The sequence below is a fragment of the Besnoitia besnoiti genome, chromosome VI (genome assembly GCF_002563875.1).
Source record: "Besnoitia besnoiti strain Bb-Ger1 chromosome VI, whole genome shotgun sequence".
In the NCBI taxonomy this organism is placed as follows: domain Eukaryota; phylum Apicomplexa; class Conoidasida; order Eucoccidiorida; family Sarcocystidae; genus Besnoitia; species Besnoitia besnoiti.
The window spans coordinates 3,280,973-3,296,837 of record NC_042361.1 but is presented as its reverse complement, the minus strand read 5'-3'; the positions used below and the strand labels follow the sequence as shown (position 1 = coordinate 3,296,837).

Here is a 15,865-nt window from a genome sequence, read left to right as displayed (position 1 = left end):
CAACTACAAGAACTGTAGATCTATGGGCTGCTCTTAGTTTTATCCTATTGTTTACTCTAGGTGGTACTACAGGTGTAGTTATGGGTCTGTCGAAAGGTTTTGCGTAAGACGCCACTGGCTGACACTCGGGCTGTGTATACAGCAAGTGGCTGCTTCTATGCCTGAGTCCATCAGCCTGCGTGCCTGGGCACTTCAGTTCGTCCTGGGGCAGCCTCCTCGCCCTCAGCGCAGCACGTTGCCTCTGGGCCCTCTCCCTCCCAGAAACACAACGAGAGCTAGGGACAATCTGCAGTGCTGCTTGAGAGTCAACAAGGGAGCCACCACTTCATTTGGTGCATTGTTCCTGGATCCCAAGCTTAACGCGAGTTCTCGACAGAGGTGATAACCTACCCTCAACTACCGTGCGTGGAATCCAAGTGTCGACACACAGAACTCCACACACTGTATACCGCGCGTGCCAGCCAGCGCTGCTATTTGCTGTGTGCCCGTTGCTGGGCATTGCTGCTTCCCGTGGCGCTTTGCCGATCAACACAAGAACGTCAACAATATCAGGGGCAGGGTGTTTCTGCACCTGAAGTCCAGCTTTTTATGGTAAGTGATTGATCCCTGTGTCCAGCAGCTCTGAACTGTAGCTCATTCTGTCGAGTAGTGCACGGGTTCGGCCGTTACAGTAGTTTCAGGACAGGGTGTGCTGGGAAGGAACTGGACTGTCAATCCGTTGCGGTCTCGTTCCGTGCAAGATTTAGAATTAGCTGCAGGCCTCAGAAATCCCATAGGTGGCAGCTGACTGAAGTTTCTCTTGCTCTTCAGCTTGATGTGCCTTGATTGCTGAGGACTGGTACACAGTTCTACTTCATGTGGGAGGCAATATGCAATGTTCGACAGGCCCCGGGCATAATTACGCGTATATACTCCCGATGGCTGTTACAATTTTGGTTGTTCGCTCAGCCAGGGGAATGTGGTGAGAACGCAGATTATCTCAAGCGGTGGCGGCGTGATCGGATTAGTTCCCGGACCCCCAAGAGCCATAACGACACCATCTGCTCGGAAAGGTTACCATGGGTGCTTTACACGCATTTGTAACCTATGCTACGATGCAAGGGAAAAATCGCTTGTGTGTTCGAGACCTTCACAGGCAGTCTCGTTGAAGACTTTGAAACGGAAGGCGCGCAGGTCACCGCGACACGATGTTTAAGGAAATGATCGCCCCGGTGCACGAGGTTATCCGGGTTACACAATCGTCGACGACGGCAGACGATCGGGTAGCGCCCTTCAGCCGGATGCATGCTCAGCTCCACGCCTGTCTGTGGCGTGCTAATTACGGATAGATTCAAAGCGAGTGATGCACTTGTATGCATCTCAATGCATGGTTGTCCGTGGATTATGTTTTTCTTTTGTAGGAAACTGAAGGACAACCATAGCCTTACTGTACGACTCTCCACTTCCCCGTCTCCACTGGCACACCGGCGCCGGCCGCTAGCCGCCAGCGCAGCGCTAGCAGTTTTTTCCAAGCATATTCAACCATCAACGTACGCTTCTTGTTGAGCAAATTAAATCAGGTAGGACGCAAAGCCTCATTTTCACGATTGAAGCAGGCATTGGCGCTGACTCGACCCCATTTTCGGGGTCATTCGCTCTTTCGCTTTGACTACGCATGCGGATAATTCACCCCCCGAAGGCGAAGGGCGAGCCAAACATGACAGAAACTCTTACCAATCTACAGTTTGTGGTGCCCTGAAATTTACCTTAGAAGTGGCGTTTGCGTGCTTTAGAGTTACTTAGTCTCCTTCGCCGCAGACAACAAGGAGCCAACAACACAGCCCTGCACGGTGAATGCGCGGCTTCCAGCACTTCGTTGAACCGCGATTTGCTTGTGTTGCCTCTGGTTTGCTCAGCAGGTTAGCATCGCGTTCCACTGCGATTCCGCATCAAACACGATAGGGTGAACCGGCTAGTTCATCCAAGCACACTCCAGGTTGGCGTCGCGGTTGGAACTTCCGAGGGCACTTCTCTGGCGTGTATTGGCGTGTCACTGTGAATACCAAGATGAGGACCTCAGCCACTCGCGGCCTTCGCTGTGCGAGGCTCATCCTTCTCGCCTGCGTCGCCGGAGCTGCTAGCGTGACGCTTTTTGCTTTTGGAGCGCCTGAGGTCCCCCAGGGCTCGTTCGTGGTAACTATTCCCAAGGGAGGGATTATTGAAGACGTCGACCTCTTCGTCAAACTCGGACCTTCTCAGTCTCTAGTGGTCGATAACTCTGAACCGCAGAATGTCCTACATGACCCGCTTGAGATCAGCCGACAGGTATACAAGAAGCGTGGCAGCAAATGCGACCCCGAGTTACGCCAAGAGTGGGCTGAGGTGTTTCCTGAGGCACCGGAGAAATACCCGTTTGTTGACGTCACCACCGGACACGTGAACGGAGAATCAGCGATTTTGTTTCGGACGCCTGCATTTTACTATCTGAAGGAAGTCGCGACTTACTGCTTCATCTTGAAGGATGTGAAGAAAGATAAGCAATACACAGTTTATGTGGAGGCAAGCACTGCCGCGAGCGCGTTTTTGCCTTCCGCCATTGTCGCGCTCTCGGCGGCACTGTTCGCCGGCTTCAGCTCCTTTTGAGCTGAGAAACCTCCGCTGATTGCAAAATTTTTTTACCCCTCTCTCTTGTCAATCGAGGCTTTGTACGTATGTTCTGGCTATATTTGGAGTAGGCTCTGCATGAAGCTGCGTGGCTTTTTAACGGACCCGCGCTCGCTGCCCAACTACGCATTTGCATAGGTTTTTGGTCGCTCTCTGAGTGCATGACCTTACCAGTGGATGGCGACATGAACAGTCCCGACATTTTTTAGTCAAGCAACTCGGCCGTTATCTGAATTCAGTTCACACTGGCACACTGCTGCTGGGGATGTCTCAGCAGCGAATTGTTTTTTTTTTCGCGAAGAGTTCTGCTGTGAGGATGCTGCACTACAACCATCTCACATGAACGCTGTCGGGATCGCAGCTTGCAAAAAAGCACTGAAGAACCATTTGCATGGCTTGTTCATCAGGGGAAGCTGGTAGCATAGACCTCACAATGTGTCGCCACACTCTCTCAGTATCTTTAGAGTTGTCTGATGGCATGCTACGTCTTGCTTCGCTGTAGCTCTCCTCTGCAGCACTTGTGGCTAGCGAGGCAGACTGGTCACCGTGGCCTGTTGCCTCTTCTGGAATATGAGGATACTTTCACTTGGGTCCATCTGGTGGTATTCGTTGGGTTCTGGGCGCCTTTTAGCTGTCTGATGACCAAGTAAACAATTCTGGTGACTTGAGGTGGCGCAGGTCAGCCAGGGTAGCGACGATGGACACGTGGAGGCCTAGCACGATATCTAATTTGCAGGATGTGCCACCAGATGTTTTCAGCGGGCTGCAGAGTCCTAAATGCGTTTAATTTCGGGTGCAATTTCGGAGAGCTGTCCGTGGAACGCACTGTTCTGTACGGTGTCTAACTATGCACTGCACCGGCGCCATCCTTAGGCGCACCGCCTCCTATAGAAGCGGTACCTGTAATCTTAATTTCTGCGTAACAAGAGTGGAGCAGCAAGCCAGCGACTTCCGTCCGTACATGTCCGGAAAGCAGAGGCGCTTGAACTGAACGTCTCGTTCCCAGCTTGGAAAAGGGCGGGGGGGTGTCGGGTGGACGCCGTGCATACGCAGAGATATGCTACTCGTTTACTCCTGTCCCCTTCTCCTATTTACACAAGGTGACACAAGATAGCGGATATCACAAAAGGCATGAATGACGCTGCCACCAAATCACATGTGCACGGAGACGCTCGAATTATAACTCGCACACGATCTGTCGTTGGGGTTGGGGGTTCCGGGGCTGCAGTGTTCAGCGGCGCCGCGGAACCGCTACCTGCTTGAGCGTAGGCCGCCGCCATTTTTCAGCTGACTTGCCCTGTCTCTAGCGCTTCAAAGAAAGGAGTCATTTCACGCTTCATCGCTCAAAGAAAAGCTTGTACTTCACTAGAAGTCACTGGAACGGGATCGCTTCCACGAACGACTCGTGGCACGGTGTCGCACATGCTCAGCCAGGCTGCCACGAGGTTCGCATGCTGCCGTGCGATCGCGACAGCAAGCGTTCTTCTTCCGTTGTCCTGCTTGGTGTACCGAAAAACATGTTTCAACCGCTTCCTGCCTGCCGACACATGGTTCTAGACAGACATGTGGATCCCAGAACTCTGCTGAAGTCGACCGTCGGTTTTCAGGCGTGTGGCGGGAGGGCGTGCCGAGTTTTATTCTCAGCCACCTTCCTGCGTTCAAGGGCTTAATATCTGGCTGGAAGCCGTTGCACAAGCCTGAGTCTCCCATGATCGCTGAATTTGCTCGTATATTTCTCCCATGTCTTCTTTTTCGGGTACCCTATTGTTGGCGTGCGCCTTCAATCCGTGCATTCACGCGCACTGACCCGCGCCGCGGCTATATTTGCTTAGGCGTTGCGCTGCGACCCTCCCCGACTTTTCCGTTGGTCTTTAGTCACTTTTTTCAGAGGACAAAGTTTCCTTTTTCCGTCTTTTGTCTGGGATTGTCAAAGTGCTCGCTAGCCCCATATCGTCCACGGTCTTTGCAGGCGGCGGCACCCGCCGGTCTGTCCAGACACTGGTCGATCAAGAGCAGGTGAACTTGGTTTCGTACGCAAACTTTCGATTGTGTCTCTCCAAAGTTTGCGGCGTCCAGCATACGCGTGGGGTCCTTTCTTGCATGCATCAGACGAAACTACTGCACAGTGTGTTTGTTTCCCCTTCCGCTGTAGCGACGTCGTGCCGCGAGGCAGCGCGTTCTGAATGTCTTCGCCAGTCCGTGATAAGAAGAACTCCCTTTCCCGGCATGGCTTTGGCCACCGTGACACACAATTCTTGCAGTGGAAGAGAGATGAGGATCCAGAGGGCACCTGCGTGTCCGGGACCACCCAAAACCTGAAATCAGCCTGACATCCGAACAACGTTCTGCGGTGGGGGAACGCCGCAGAGTGAATCCGCGGAGAGCAGTGCGCTCAGGGAACGTGTCTATGCCGAAAGGCGACCCGGTCTTTCGTCTTCTCCCGCCGCTTGCGTCGATGCGAAGGCGGTGTCAAGCCGCTGTCATGCCTGCCTGGCAGCTCTAGTCGGGCGCCTCCGCCGTACCATCAACGGGCCTCGCCCCCGCGGGCTGTCCCTCTCCAGTGCTCGTTCCGCCGCTTTTCCCTCCTATTGTCTTTCCATTGTGCTTCGTTCTCGGCGTGTTCCCTGCGAGACTCTTGCCGAAGATGACAGACTCTCCCTCTTCCCTGTAGCTCTTCTCGAGGGAAGGCCGCTGAAGAACAAACAGTCCATTCAACAAGCCGACCCACGCCCTTCGTTCCTGCGACACTGCGTCAAGTGAGTGATGGGGATGAGGAGCTGACTCGGCCTCGTCGGCGTACTGGAAGTTTACTGGTGGGCGCCTCTGCCGATCCTCCGGCTAGACAGTGTCTGAAATCCGCGGCACTGCATGCATCGAGTCGCGCTTTCACTCTCAACGGCTTCGCCTCTTCTTTGACGACATCTTCTCCTCAGGTGAAGCCCTAGCTCGTCACGCAATGCCACGGATGGATCTGTGAAGGGCCATCACCCGCGACTTCGTGCCGACTCTGGAGCGCGTCGTTGGGGTAGGGGGGTTGAGACTTTCACCTCGCGCAGGAAAGTCCGCTCGGCTTTCGGATTTCCGTTGCGGCGTGAGCGAAGTCTCTCTTCAAGCGTGGGGGGTTTGAGATTTGGTGTTTGCTTTTCAGGATGTCGTCGTGGCTCTCCGCCAAAATCTCCGCTCTCGGAGAGCGGGTGATGGACAGCGTGCTCGACGCCGTTGTCCAGAACCAAGATGTGCACATCAAGAATCTGCAAAACATGCAGCAGGTGCGTTCCTCCTCCTCGGGCGGCTAGTCGCCTCCCTTTTCCAGCGCTGGCCCTGTAGATAGACGGCTCATGTATACATTGTGTATATTATATATACTATATACAGTAAAATATCAAGTCCGTCTCTCGTCGACTTTACAGAGAAGTCCCAGACTATCTGTAAAATCCGGTCGGCCGCCTTGGGACGGGGGCAGGGGGGGAGGAAGGAGCGGGGGGTCGCTAAACTAGAGGCTGATAATCAGCGGCACATGGTGTCGCAGACTCGAGTCATCCAGTTCGTTGGAGGCGCCGCAGATCTAGGCACTCGCGTGACGGCCCACAGCTCACGCGTGGTTCTGAGGATTCGCGCACATGAGTCGCCGCTGCGCAACTATGAGGAAAGTTTTCTTTCAAGTTGAGGAGCTGGGTCGCTGTGCGAGTTGTCTCACGTGTTGAGTGAAAGAAGGGGAAGCGCGGCGATCTGCAGATATTCAGACGGCTGTCTATCTCCGGAGTTTCGAAAACGCTGGATAGAGAGATCGAACTGTTGAGCGGAGCTTCTTCCACTGAAGGGCGCCTAGCACTGGACCTCTTGAGCAGACAAAGAAGCGAGTGTTGAGGTTTGATGCAGATTTTACATGCGTTTGCTTCACTATAACTCGTGGCGATGCGAACCTGCGGCGACATATTCGTCCCATTTGTCTTCTACGGCTGTTGGCGATGAGGCGTGTCTGGCGGGTGTGCCTGCGCACATGCGTGGATGTATTCGTGCGGTCTCGGTTTTTCGTCAGTGGAACATTTCGCGTCTGGTGAACCGCGTGGTGAACGCCAAGTACTTTTACAAGCAGAACAACGTGGAGAGCTCGCCAGACTTCGACGCCCTGTTTCCGCCCTCGTTTTCCCCGGTGCCTGTGTCGCGCGCTTCGTCCGCGCAGAGCGGATGCGCCGCGCAGCCACGAGATGCCTCCTCGTCGGCCGCGTCTCTATTCGTCCCCCAAGGCCCCATAGGGCGCTTGGAAATCTGCGTCGGCTCCTGCTCCCTCGTGCTTTTCACCGCCGAGGGCGGCCGCGTCTTGCCTCATGTGGCCATGCTGCAGAGGCAGCAGCAGCACCAGCAGTTGCTGTGGCAGACAGTCATTCATGTCGAGAATCAGGAGCAAAGAAGTCCGTGCTACAAGATGGAGCAGCGGGACGCCTACTCGACAAACGAGATCCTGTGAGAAACTTGCACGCACAGACAGTTTAACAGGCTGTCAGAAGCATACGCATGACGGGGCGATAGATGCCGAGACTTTAGGAGTGTCTCTCCTTCGTGGAGATCGGCTTCCACCCGAGTGAGGCCTGCTGCCGCCTCGCGTGTCTCTTTCTGTCTCCGCTGTCGCGCCGCTCTCTCCGCCGCTGGCACGCTGCGCCATGCAGATGTGAAGCAGCTTGTCTGCGTGTGTCTGGCATGTGCCTTGCAGGTTCAACGACTCCTACGAGTTCCCAGTTCGGGACCTGTGGACAGATATCTGCATCAACGTTTTTGCTTTGAAGACGAAGCGCCACATCATCATCCACCCTTCGTCGTCGTCTCCAGGGGCCGCCGGCGCCTCTGTCTCTTCGAGCTGCAGACACTCTTCTCACCACCATTCGAGCCGCCACTCGCGCTCGCGGGCGTCCCCTGCCGGCGGGGCGTCGGCTTCTTCCGCTGAGTCGTCCGCCGGCGCGACCGGGGGCCTCGCGGGCGATGCGGGCGCGTTGGGCTCCTCCACGGACGCGTCCCTCGGGGCCTCGGCGCCGGCGGGCGCCGGCAACAGGGAGCGGTCCGACGGAGCCGGCAGGGCCGCGGGGCAGGACGACGGAGAGCGAGGCCTCGAGGCGGGTGAGCGGACCGTTGTCTTAAGAAAGATGCAAGCCGGCAGTCCAGCGCGAATACTCGATACAAGGACATGACCAGAAATTGCGTGGAAAGGGACGGAGCTTGCGCGGCGAGAGTCCGAGACTCGTATGCAGGTCGTGGCGAGGGTTGTTCTTGACCCTGTGGAGAAGTCAGCGAAGGAGCGAAGAGCCGCCGGTCGCTTGCTTTAACGCTTTTTTCCATTTCTGGCTTCTGTGCCGTTCCTCACGCCAACTGTGAATTCTTGCACGTTCCGCTTGTGTGTCGGTTCCTTTCGCCTCGTAGGCGCGTGCAGCGTGGACAGCTGCCGCGGCAGCCGCATGTATTCCCCGTCTCCGCCTTCCGACTCGCCTCCCACCTCGCGCCACTCTTCGCATGCGACGCTGTCGCATAGCTCGCTGAGTCCCTCGGGCGTCCCCAAGGCCTCCACCTTGCCGGCGGCGTCTTCTTCCTCGTCTTCGCGTGAGGGCCGCTACCTCTACGGCCGCGCCATCGTGCCGCTCTCCGCTTTTCTGTCCTCCACGCCTCCGCAGTGGGAGGCGCACGAGCGGCGCGGCGAGCCTGCATCGCGCCACAGAAGAGAGTCGTTGCTGTGGCGCGGCGTCCAGAGCGTGCGCGAGCGCATGTGGGGCCGGAGCGAGCGAGGCGAAAAATTAAGGAAGGCCGACGACGCAGGCGACAGCGAAGAGCGCAGAGTCAGCCGCGCAGAGTTCTGGGTGCAGCTCTTCCCCGACAACAACAAACTATCCGAGCGAAAATTCCTCAAGCCCGTCAAAGGTGAGAAGCGAGAGAGAGAAAAAGGTAGGAGAAAGATAGGGAGAGAAAGAGAGAGAAGGGGAAAGAGAAACACAGAGAGAGAGAACGCGTCCCCGAGGATATGCGAATCGGGGTGTGGAGGGCTAAATGCGGACCCGCGAGAGTGGCGGGCGTGAGCACAGGCTCATCAGCAACACGCTCACAGACGCCGCGGCGACCTCCGCACTCCAGTGGCGCGCACTGGTTTGGCCATTGCCGGTCTCGCGTAGTGCGCCGCACACACCTTTGCCAGGCCGCGCTTCGTGAAGTCTCCTCGAGCTCGCGGCTCCATACACAGCAGACGCAAATCGACGAAGTTGGGCTGCATCCCGCCTGGAGTGCTTCGCCCCATCCTGGCAGATGGCGGTTTTACGCTCTAGCGGTTTTTTGGATCTCGGGATTCGTGTCTGCTCTCCACGGGCGATGGGGCGCGCCGCATTCGCCGAGTCTCTCTGCGTGCATGGGCATCCAGCGGGTGCCTAGTCGCTCCTCCGTCGCTGGTGCAAGCCCGTCGGTGTCTCAGGATTCGAGTCTGGGTTTCTGGCGCACGTGTCGGCGACTCCCGCTTGCGTGTTCATGTATGTTTCAGGCTTCGAGGAGTTTGGCATGAAGAATCCCCTGAGCACTCTGGGCTTTCTGCGCGTCGCAGTGGCCTTCGAGTGGCTGCATGAACCCGCAGTCTCGCCGCTGCTGTCGTGTCTGCTGCCGCCGTCTCATCTCTGGGTGGTGCCGCTGAAGCCCGAGCCGCACTTCGTGGAGTCCTTCTCGCGCCGATGCAAAGACGTTCTCGAGGAGCCTCCCCGCTGGATAGACCTCTTCTTCCACTTCGGCGGTAAGACTGAGTTTGCGGCGCCTGCTCTGTCGCTCCGCAGGCGTCTTCCGCGCAATCGAAAACGAAAGAACGGTCCGGGGCTTGACGCGGTAGACGCGCGAGAGGGAGCGTGCATAGACGCCCAGCACCTCCGTATCGATGCTGAAGGAAGCAAAACTCCAGCTGTAGAACGCAAGGAGGGAGATGAGGGTGGGGTTTATGGTGCACGCCACGAAGAGCCGCACACAATCGCGGATCGTAACACAGACGGAGACTTCGTGGTTGGGTGAAATTGAGACGACGCAGGGGATGGAGACGGCTGAGAGTCTGACACTTAGCTGAAACATATCTAGCGCGGCTTTGCCACCAGACACGAGCTTTCCCTGTGTGTTTTCTGGGTGAAAGAGGACACGCCAGAGACTGCCCTGAACTGATTGCGGCCGCAGAGAAAAGCGCCTGCTTCTGCACATCCCATAAAGCCGACAGGGACGTCTGCTCAACGAATACACAGCCCCAGTGAAAGAAGCGAACCTCGTGAAGATCGCACGTGACGCGAAACGTGGCTTCAAAAGGCTCTCGGGAGACAAGGCAGAGTGCCCGATTGCATTTCACATGCGGCATTTTGGTCTTTCTTGTCGGCGTGTGCGGTCTGTTTTTCTTTTAGGACACTTGGCGGACCGGACGTGGTCGGGGTCTGCGTGCTGGTTTCTTTTTTGGATAAACTTGTTTTACCTCACGTGTCTCGCGCCTCTGTGGCAAGTCCCGGCTTGTGTGTTTCTGGCGGTCGGTTTCATCTCTTTTTCGTATTTTCTTCTACGTCAAAATCGTTTTTTTCGAGGCGCCGCGGCTCACCTCGCGCGCGCGACCGTCCCCCTGGCGGCGCCGCCGCTGTCGTTTCACACGCCGACATGGGCGGCGCCGGTGTCACCGTCGTTCTCTCTCTTGCTTCCTTCTGCCTCTCCGTCGCTCTCAGCCTCTGCGTCGCTCGCGTCTTGCTCGGCGCCTGCGTGCCTGCTGGCCTCCGGCTCTTCGTCTTCTGGGACCCCTGCGTTTTCGGCTGGTGCTGCTGCGCCGCCCGCCCCGCCGGAGGCCTCGCCGTTCTTCCGCTACAAAGACAAGCGCGATAAGAGCTCGAGATCCCTCGTCGCGCCGCTGGGCGACTGCCCCGAGGGCAGCGACTGGGAGGAAGGCTTCTCGGATGACGCGGCGTGGCCTCAGGCATTCAAAGAGGCGAACAGGGCCGACCAGGGCCGCGCCTGGCCCCCGCGCCCGCGCCGAGGGTCCTCCTGCTCGGTCATGGGCGAGGGCGAGGAAACCCGCGAGAACCGCCCTCCCGCTCGACGGCGCCTCGCGCTCGCCGTCGATCGCCCTCTGCGCGACGCCGAAGGCAAGGAAGACCTCGAGGCCGACGCGGCGGAGGCGCGAGACGCACGGCGGAGGCGAAACTGCCTGGAGAAGCCGCCTGATGCAGCCGACGCCGCCATCTTGGCTGCGCTCGGCCTCTCCTCCCTCCGCTCCTCCTTCTCCTTCTCGGGAGCGGAGCCGGTCGCGAAGCGCCCCGCAGAAAACCCGCGAGGCGACGATGAACCCGACAGCAGACAGTCCTTGGACTACTTCTTCGCCGGCTCCGAGGGCGCCGAGACGAAGCGAAACGATCGCGATTCGCCCCTTCAGGGCGCCGCGCCCGCTCCGCCTGCCGCCTTTGCGCCGCGCGAGGAAGACAGCGTCGTCCTCGGGGGCCGCTGGGAGGACAGCGAGAAGGGCGAGGGCTGCAGCGCCGCGGCGCAGCGCGCGGGGCGCGTCTCGAAGGTCTCTTCGCCTTTTGGAGACATCACGCTCTTTGTCCGCGAAAGCACGAAGGGCGAAGAAGGCAGAGGCCTCGCCTCCGACGAGACCTGGCCCGTTTTCGCCGACGACGAAGCCGAGCCTCTCGTGCAAGAACAACTCAACAAGTTAATTGAACTCGCCACTGGTCTCCAGGTAAATTTTCTCGCTGGAAAATGACGCGCCCTGCTAGTCTGCTGTATGATAGATAACATCCATTTGATACAAGAGGAGGCAGGCGTAAGCTGCGCCTCCGTGAAGGATGCGCCCTCCACAGGGCAGAGGCTTACCGGCAGCCCACGACGGCCCAATGATGCGCCTGTGAAAACTCGCGCAGACATACCTACTTATATATTCAAATATACATATACATATACACCTACACGTATATATACACATACATCTGCGGGCAAGTGCAATAAGCTCTAATATGTCGGTTTGTGTCTCGCTGGCACGAATTTTTTTGTATTCCTGCTTGCGTGTCTGTCGATGTGGATTTCTGTGTTTTTTCCCGAGCAAGCACGCAGCGAGGGAAAGTCGTTCCCAGACCTGTGTAACTCAAGTCGACTAAACAGACACTGTAGTTCGTGAAATACCGAAGATGACAATTCCCACGCTGACGCGGTCGCTGCTTTGTGCCTTTTTTCTCAGATTGCGACGGGCTATCTGTCTTCGGTGACAGAGAAGCTGCGTTACGCGTTTAACTGGGAAGATCCTTTCCTTTCGTTCGCTTCCCTGCTTCTGCTGTTTGTTCACGCCCTCCTCTGGTCGCTGTTGCTCTACGGGGCCACGTTTGTGCCGCTGATCGTCTTCCGGGTCCTGCTTTTTGTCGGCTTCCTCCTCTTCGGCTTCGTCACAGACCCGCGCGTCCAGGCGCGCGTAGACGAGAAGCTGAAGCGCGAGCTCAGTCGGCGCTCAGAGACTGAAAAGGCTTCCCAGGCCGCTCTCGGCGGCGCGGACGTGGCTGGCAGCGATGCGATCGCAGACGGCAGGCCGCACCAGAACCTCGACGCGAGAAACGCCGCCGCCTTGCCCTGCGCAGAGACTGAGGACAGCTGCGGCCGCCTGTCGTCGGCGTCCTCGACTGGCTCCTGCTCGTTGCCCTTCGGCTCCGCTGCAGCCGGGGGGTTCGACGCCCGAGCGGACGGCGCCGAGGGAGACGACGGAGCCCGCGCGGTAGGGGCGACCCCTGAGGACGGCGAGCGCGACGCCGGCGAGAGTGGATACTCCGCGCGAGGAGGCCGCGACAAGAAGGAGCAGCCCGCGAACCTCAGAGGCCTCACGCCCTCGTCGTGGCTCGCCTCGCTCGTCGGTCCAGCTTCGCCCTTCCTGCCTAGCAAGGACTCCACGGCCCCTGCGGCCGCCGCGGACGTGTCGAGCTCTGCGGGTTTGGGCGCCTCGCCGATATGGAATTTGGTTGACGTTTCTGCGATTCTGAGGCGGCGCGGGCCGCCCAGCGCGCGCGCAGTGACTCTCGGTCGGCGTCAAAGCGCCTCCTCCGCCTCGTTGCCTCAGGCGACGCGCGACGGCGAGGAGAAGCGCCGCCCGAGCCTGGCGAGCCAATTCGCAGCCACGGACAAGTCGTATTCCTGCACAGACGTGACCGACCCGGCGGACGCGGCGCCGCCTGTCGAGCGCCGGGCCTCGTCTCCGTTGCCCGTCTCGCATCTCTCCTTACTGTCTTCGTTCGAGTCGTCTGCGGGCGCGAGTTCGCCGAGCGCCGAGAGAGTCGGTTTGCTGACCTTTTTAGCGGAAGACACACAGTCGCGCTGTCGCGCACTCGCGTCGATCTTGTCCGCGCTGCTGCCTTCGTTTCTGTTTGCAAACGCTTCGCCGCTGGCGACGTGTCTGGACGCGCTCGAGGGCGGCGCGCAGCGACTCTCTGCGTTTATGCAGGCGGCCCTTTTCTGCCCGCTGCTTCGCGCCCTCGAGTCTGCGGTCGCCACCTACTTTTCGCTCCTCTACTTTTGGTGGATGCGGCTGCCCGACAGAAGAGAGATCGAGCACCGCTTGATCGCCTCGACGCAGGTCGTCTCCTCGCTGCACGCCCTCGTGCCGGCGGCGTCTTCTGCGCCGGCCTCGAGGCGCGTCGCCGCGCCGGCGCCGGTCTTCGCGGCGACCTCCCCGCCCTCGGCAATGGCAACTCGGTCCCTTTTCTCCGTGGACAGCCTCCTCTTTGCGCCAGCGAGGCGCCTCGCGCTCGCACATGCGGCGCCGGCCGCCGCGGGCGGTGCCGCGCCCGACGTGCGCGAGTACTTGGACAACTACTTTCAGCAGCGCTGGGAGAAGGAGAATCCGCTGACGGCGTCCGTGTACGCCGCAGCGCCCTATCTGCTGCCTGCCGCGCAGAAGAAGGGCACCAAGACGAGCGCGAAGAGCGAGGAGAAGGACGTTTTCGCGCGGGACTTGCCGCGGAAGCGCGAGAAGCCCGAGGCCCTGACTGTCCGTGCGCGCGAAGTGAAGCTCGCGGGCGCGGCCTTCGGCTCGACGCTGGACAAAGAAGCCGTCATTGCACGCGCGACCAGCGGCGGGTACGCGCCAGAAGTTGCCCTTTTCGCCTCGAACTTGTCTCCACAGGAACTGCAAAAGTGGCAGCAGGCGCAGGCGCGGAGGGTGAGCGATCGGCCGCGCTCGCGCCCGACTAGCCAGCGGGGCTCCGCGTCGGGCTCACGCAGCTCCTCGCCTCACTCGCTGGGTTCCTCGTGGGCGCGGCCCGAGAGCCGGAAGGAGACAGAGCCCGACGGCGAGAGCCGCGACGCGCGGAGAAGCAGCGCGGCCTTCGCGTCTCGCGCGCGCGCCGCGACTAAGGATCGAGACAGTGCCAGAGAGAGAGAGCGAGGCGACAAGCGGGAGAGATATGTCGGGCCCGTGATCAGCCTGGGGGGCGAAGACATCGCAATCGTCACGCACCGCCGCCCCCCCCCCGCACGCGGCCCGCGACCGACGGGCGCCCCCAGCGCGAGCTTCGCGCCCGGCGCAATAGATGGCGGAGACGGAGAACAGCGAGAGGCCGAGAGGCCCGCGGATGAAAAACAGACGCAAGATGCGGCCTCGAAACTCGTCAGGGGGCTCCACCTTGCAGACTTCCCTGCCTTCGATATCTTCTTTGGGCGCACGCGCAAGGCCTCGCGCGATAGCGACGTCTCTCTAGACGCGCAAGTCGACGACGAGGGGAACTCCGCCGCACAGAGAGAGCCCGGAGGCCGCTAGGCGGGCACGAAGCGAGGCGAGGGATGTAGGGAGGAGGCGTGCAGGCATCACCTCTTCTTTGTCGGACGCTCTGTCGCCCTGAAGAAGCTCTGTGGTAGTAACCCGAGGTGAGCGAGGAGGCACCGGCTGAAAGGCACGACGGAGGGGAGGGCAGCGGTGAAGAGACCGGCTGATAAAAATGGACTCGCGCCGCGGACGGGTTTATGACTCATGTCGCCCGAGCGAACGGCGTGGAAGCTTGTTGAAATCGAGATAGGGGAACGCGAGAGGAACGCACGGCCCACCTCCGCGGCGTTGCGCAGGCTGTGTGAATCTGTGCGGTCTATCGGAGGTGCGATGCAGCGGCCCGTATCGTGTCCGCAACGAGCGCCCATCTTGCTATCTTTATCCCTCCGTTGGACTCCTCTTCTTGCCTGCGTCAAACCCTGGCATTTCGTCTGCCACGCACACGACAGTTGGCAGACTGCGTTGCCTTCGCCTCCTAACCAACCCTATTCACACACATCTGGATATCTACATATATATATATATATATATATGCGTATGTGTGTGTGTAGATGGATCCGCGCAAGCATTCATTTGGTGTTCGTGCATCCGCAGGGGCCTTTTTGTCAGTATGTCTGCGTTCAAATGTTACAAGTATTTACGTAGATATATGCATATGTGTATACATGTATCTACTTGCCTGTATGTGGGTTTCGCGTAGTCTTTCTTACTCCAGGCCCCTGCGCGCGGGGATAGCGCACGCACGTAGGAGGTGTTTTGCGTGCGGAAAACCAGTTGCAGGACTTTTGAGTTTGCTCGTTAAGACTCTCATCTTCGTGCGTTGGCTTGAAAGACGCATGGGCGCTTCTCTTTCGACTAGAGAGCCGCGGACTCGCTACGAACTTCTGTACCGGAGCTCTGCACCTCTCATATAAGCCGCACAACGCTTCAGCGGCCAGCAGCCACCGGCACGCTCCCATTTTTTACTTTGTAGTAGTTTCCATTTCTGGACCGTAGCTTTCTTCTAGCTTCGCATGCTCTCTCATCTCTGCCTTTCTAAATCCATATTTCAACGAAGCAGAGAGATACAAGCCTATTCCAGCATCTATTTCTGTTAAGGGGACCGCCCCCCCCATCTCGTCTGACGGCAGTGACGAATTCTGATTCAAATCTCGCAGCGCGTCTCGCTATCTCCGCCGACGCCTGGCTCCTCGCGGTACTAAGGCAAAAGCAGAGAGGACTCGACAGAAAGCAAAACGAGGCAGAAACGGGCTCGAGGCGAGCCAGGAACGCGCACCGCGGAGGAGGGAAGAACAGGGGGAAGCGCCACACATTAGAGAGCCATATGCGCAGCAACCGGGCAAGTTGGAGGGAGAGCGAAGCACGGAGAAAAAAACTTGCAGAGAGGAGAGGAATAAAGATCAGCGAACGACTAGCGAAGAAAAAAGAGATGGCAACCGCGCATCGCAA

General features: G+C 58.7%; 2 protein-coding genes across 2 annotated transcripts; both read left to right on the top strand.

The window, feature by feature from the left end:
• Window positions 1-2,046: 2,046 nt before the first annotated feature.
• On the top strand, window positions 2,047-2,622 carry BESB_068700 (uncharacterized protein; the record flags this gene model as incomplete). The annotated part of the gene is made up of 1 exon (XM_029365263.1): window positions 2,047-2,622. One exon carries the CDS (start codon window positions 2,047-2,049, stop codon window positions 2,620-2,622), a length of 576 nt encoding a protein of 191 aa, XP_029218846.1.
• Window positions 2,623-5,792: 3,170 nt separating this feature from the next.
• Window positions 5,793-14,410, top strand: BESB_068690 (uncharacterized protein; the record flags this gene model as incomplete). Its single annotated transcript, XM_029365262.1, has 7 exons — window positions 5,793-5,912; window positions 6,683-7,107; window positions 7,355-7,755; window positions 8,056-8,547; window positions 9,155-9,397; window positions 10,041-11,356; window positions 11,852-14,410. 7 exons carry the CDS (start codon window positions 5,793-5,795, stop codon window positions 14,408-14,410), a joined length of 5,556 nt encoding a protein of 1,851 aa, XP_029218845.1.
• Window positions 14,411-15,865: the final 1,455 nt, after the last annotated feature.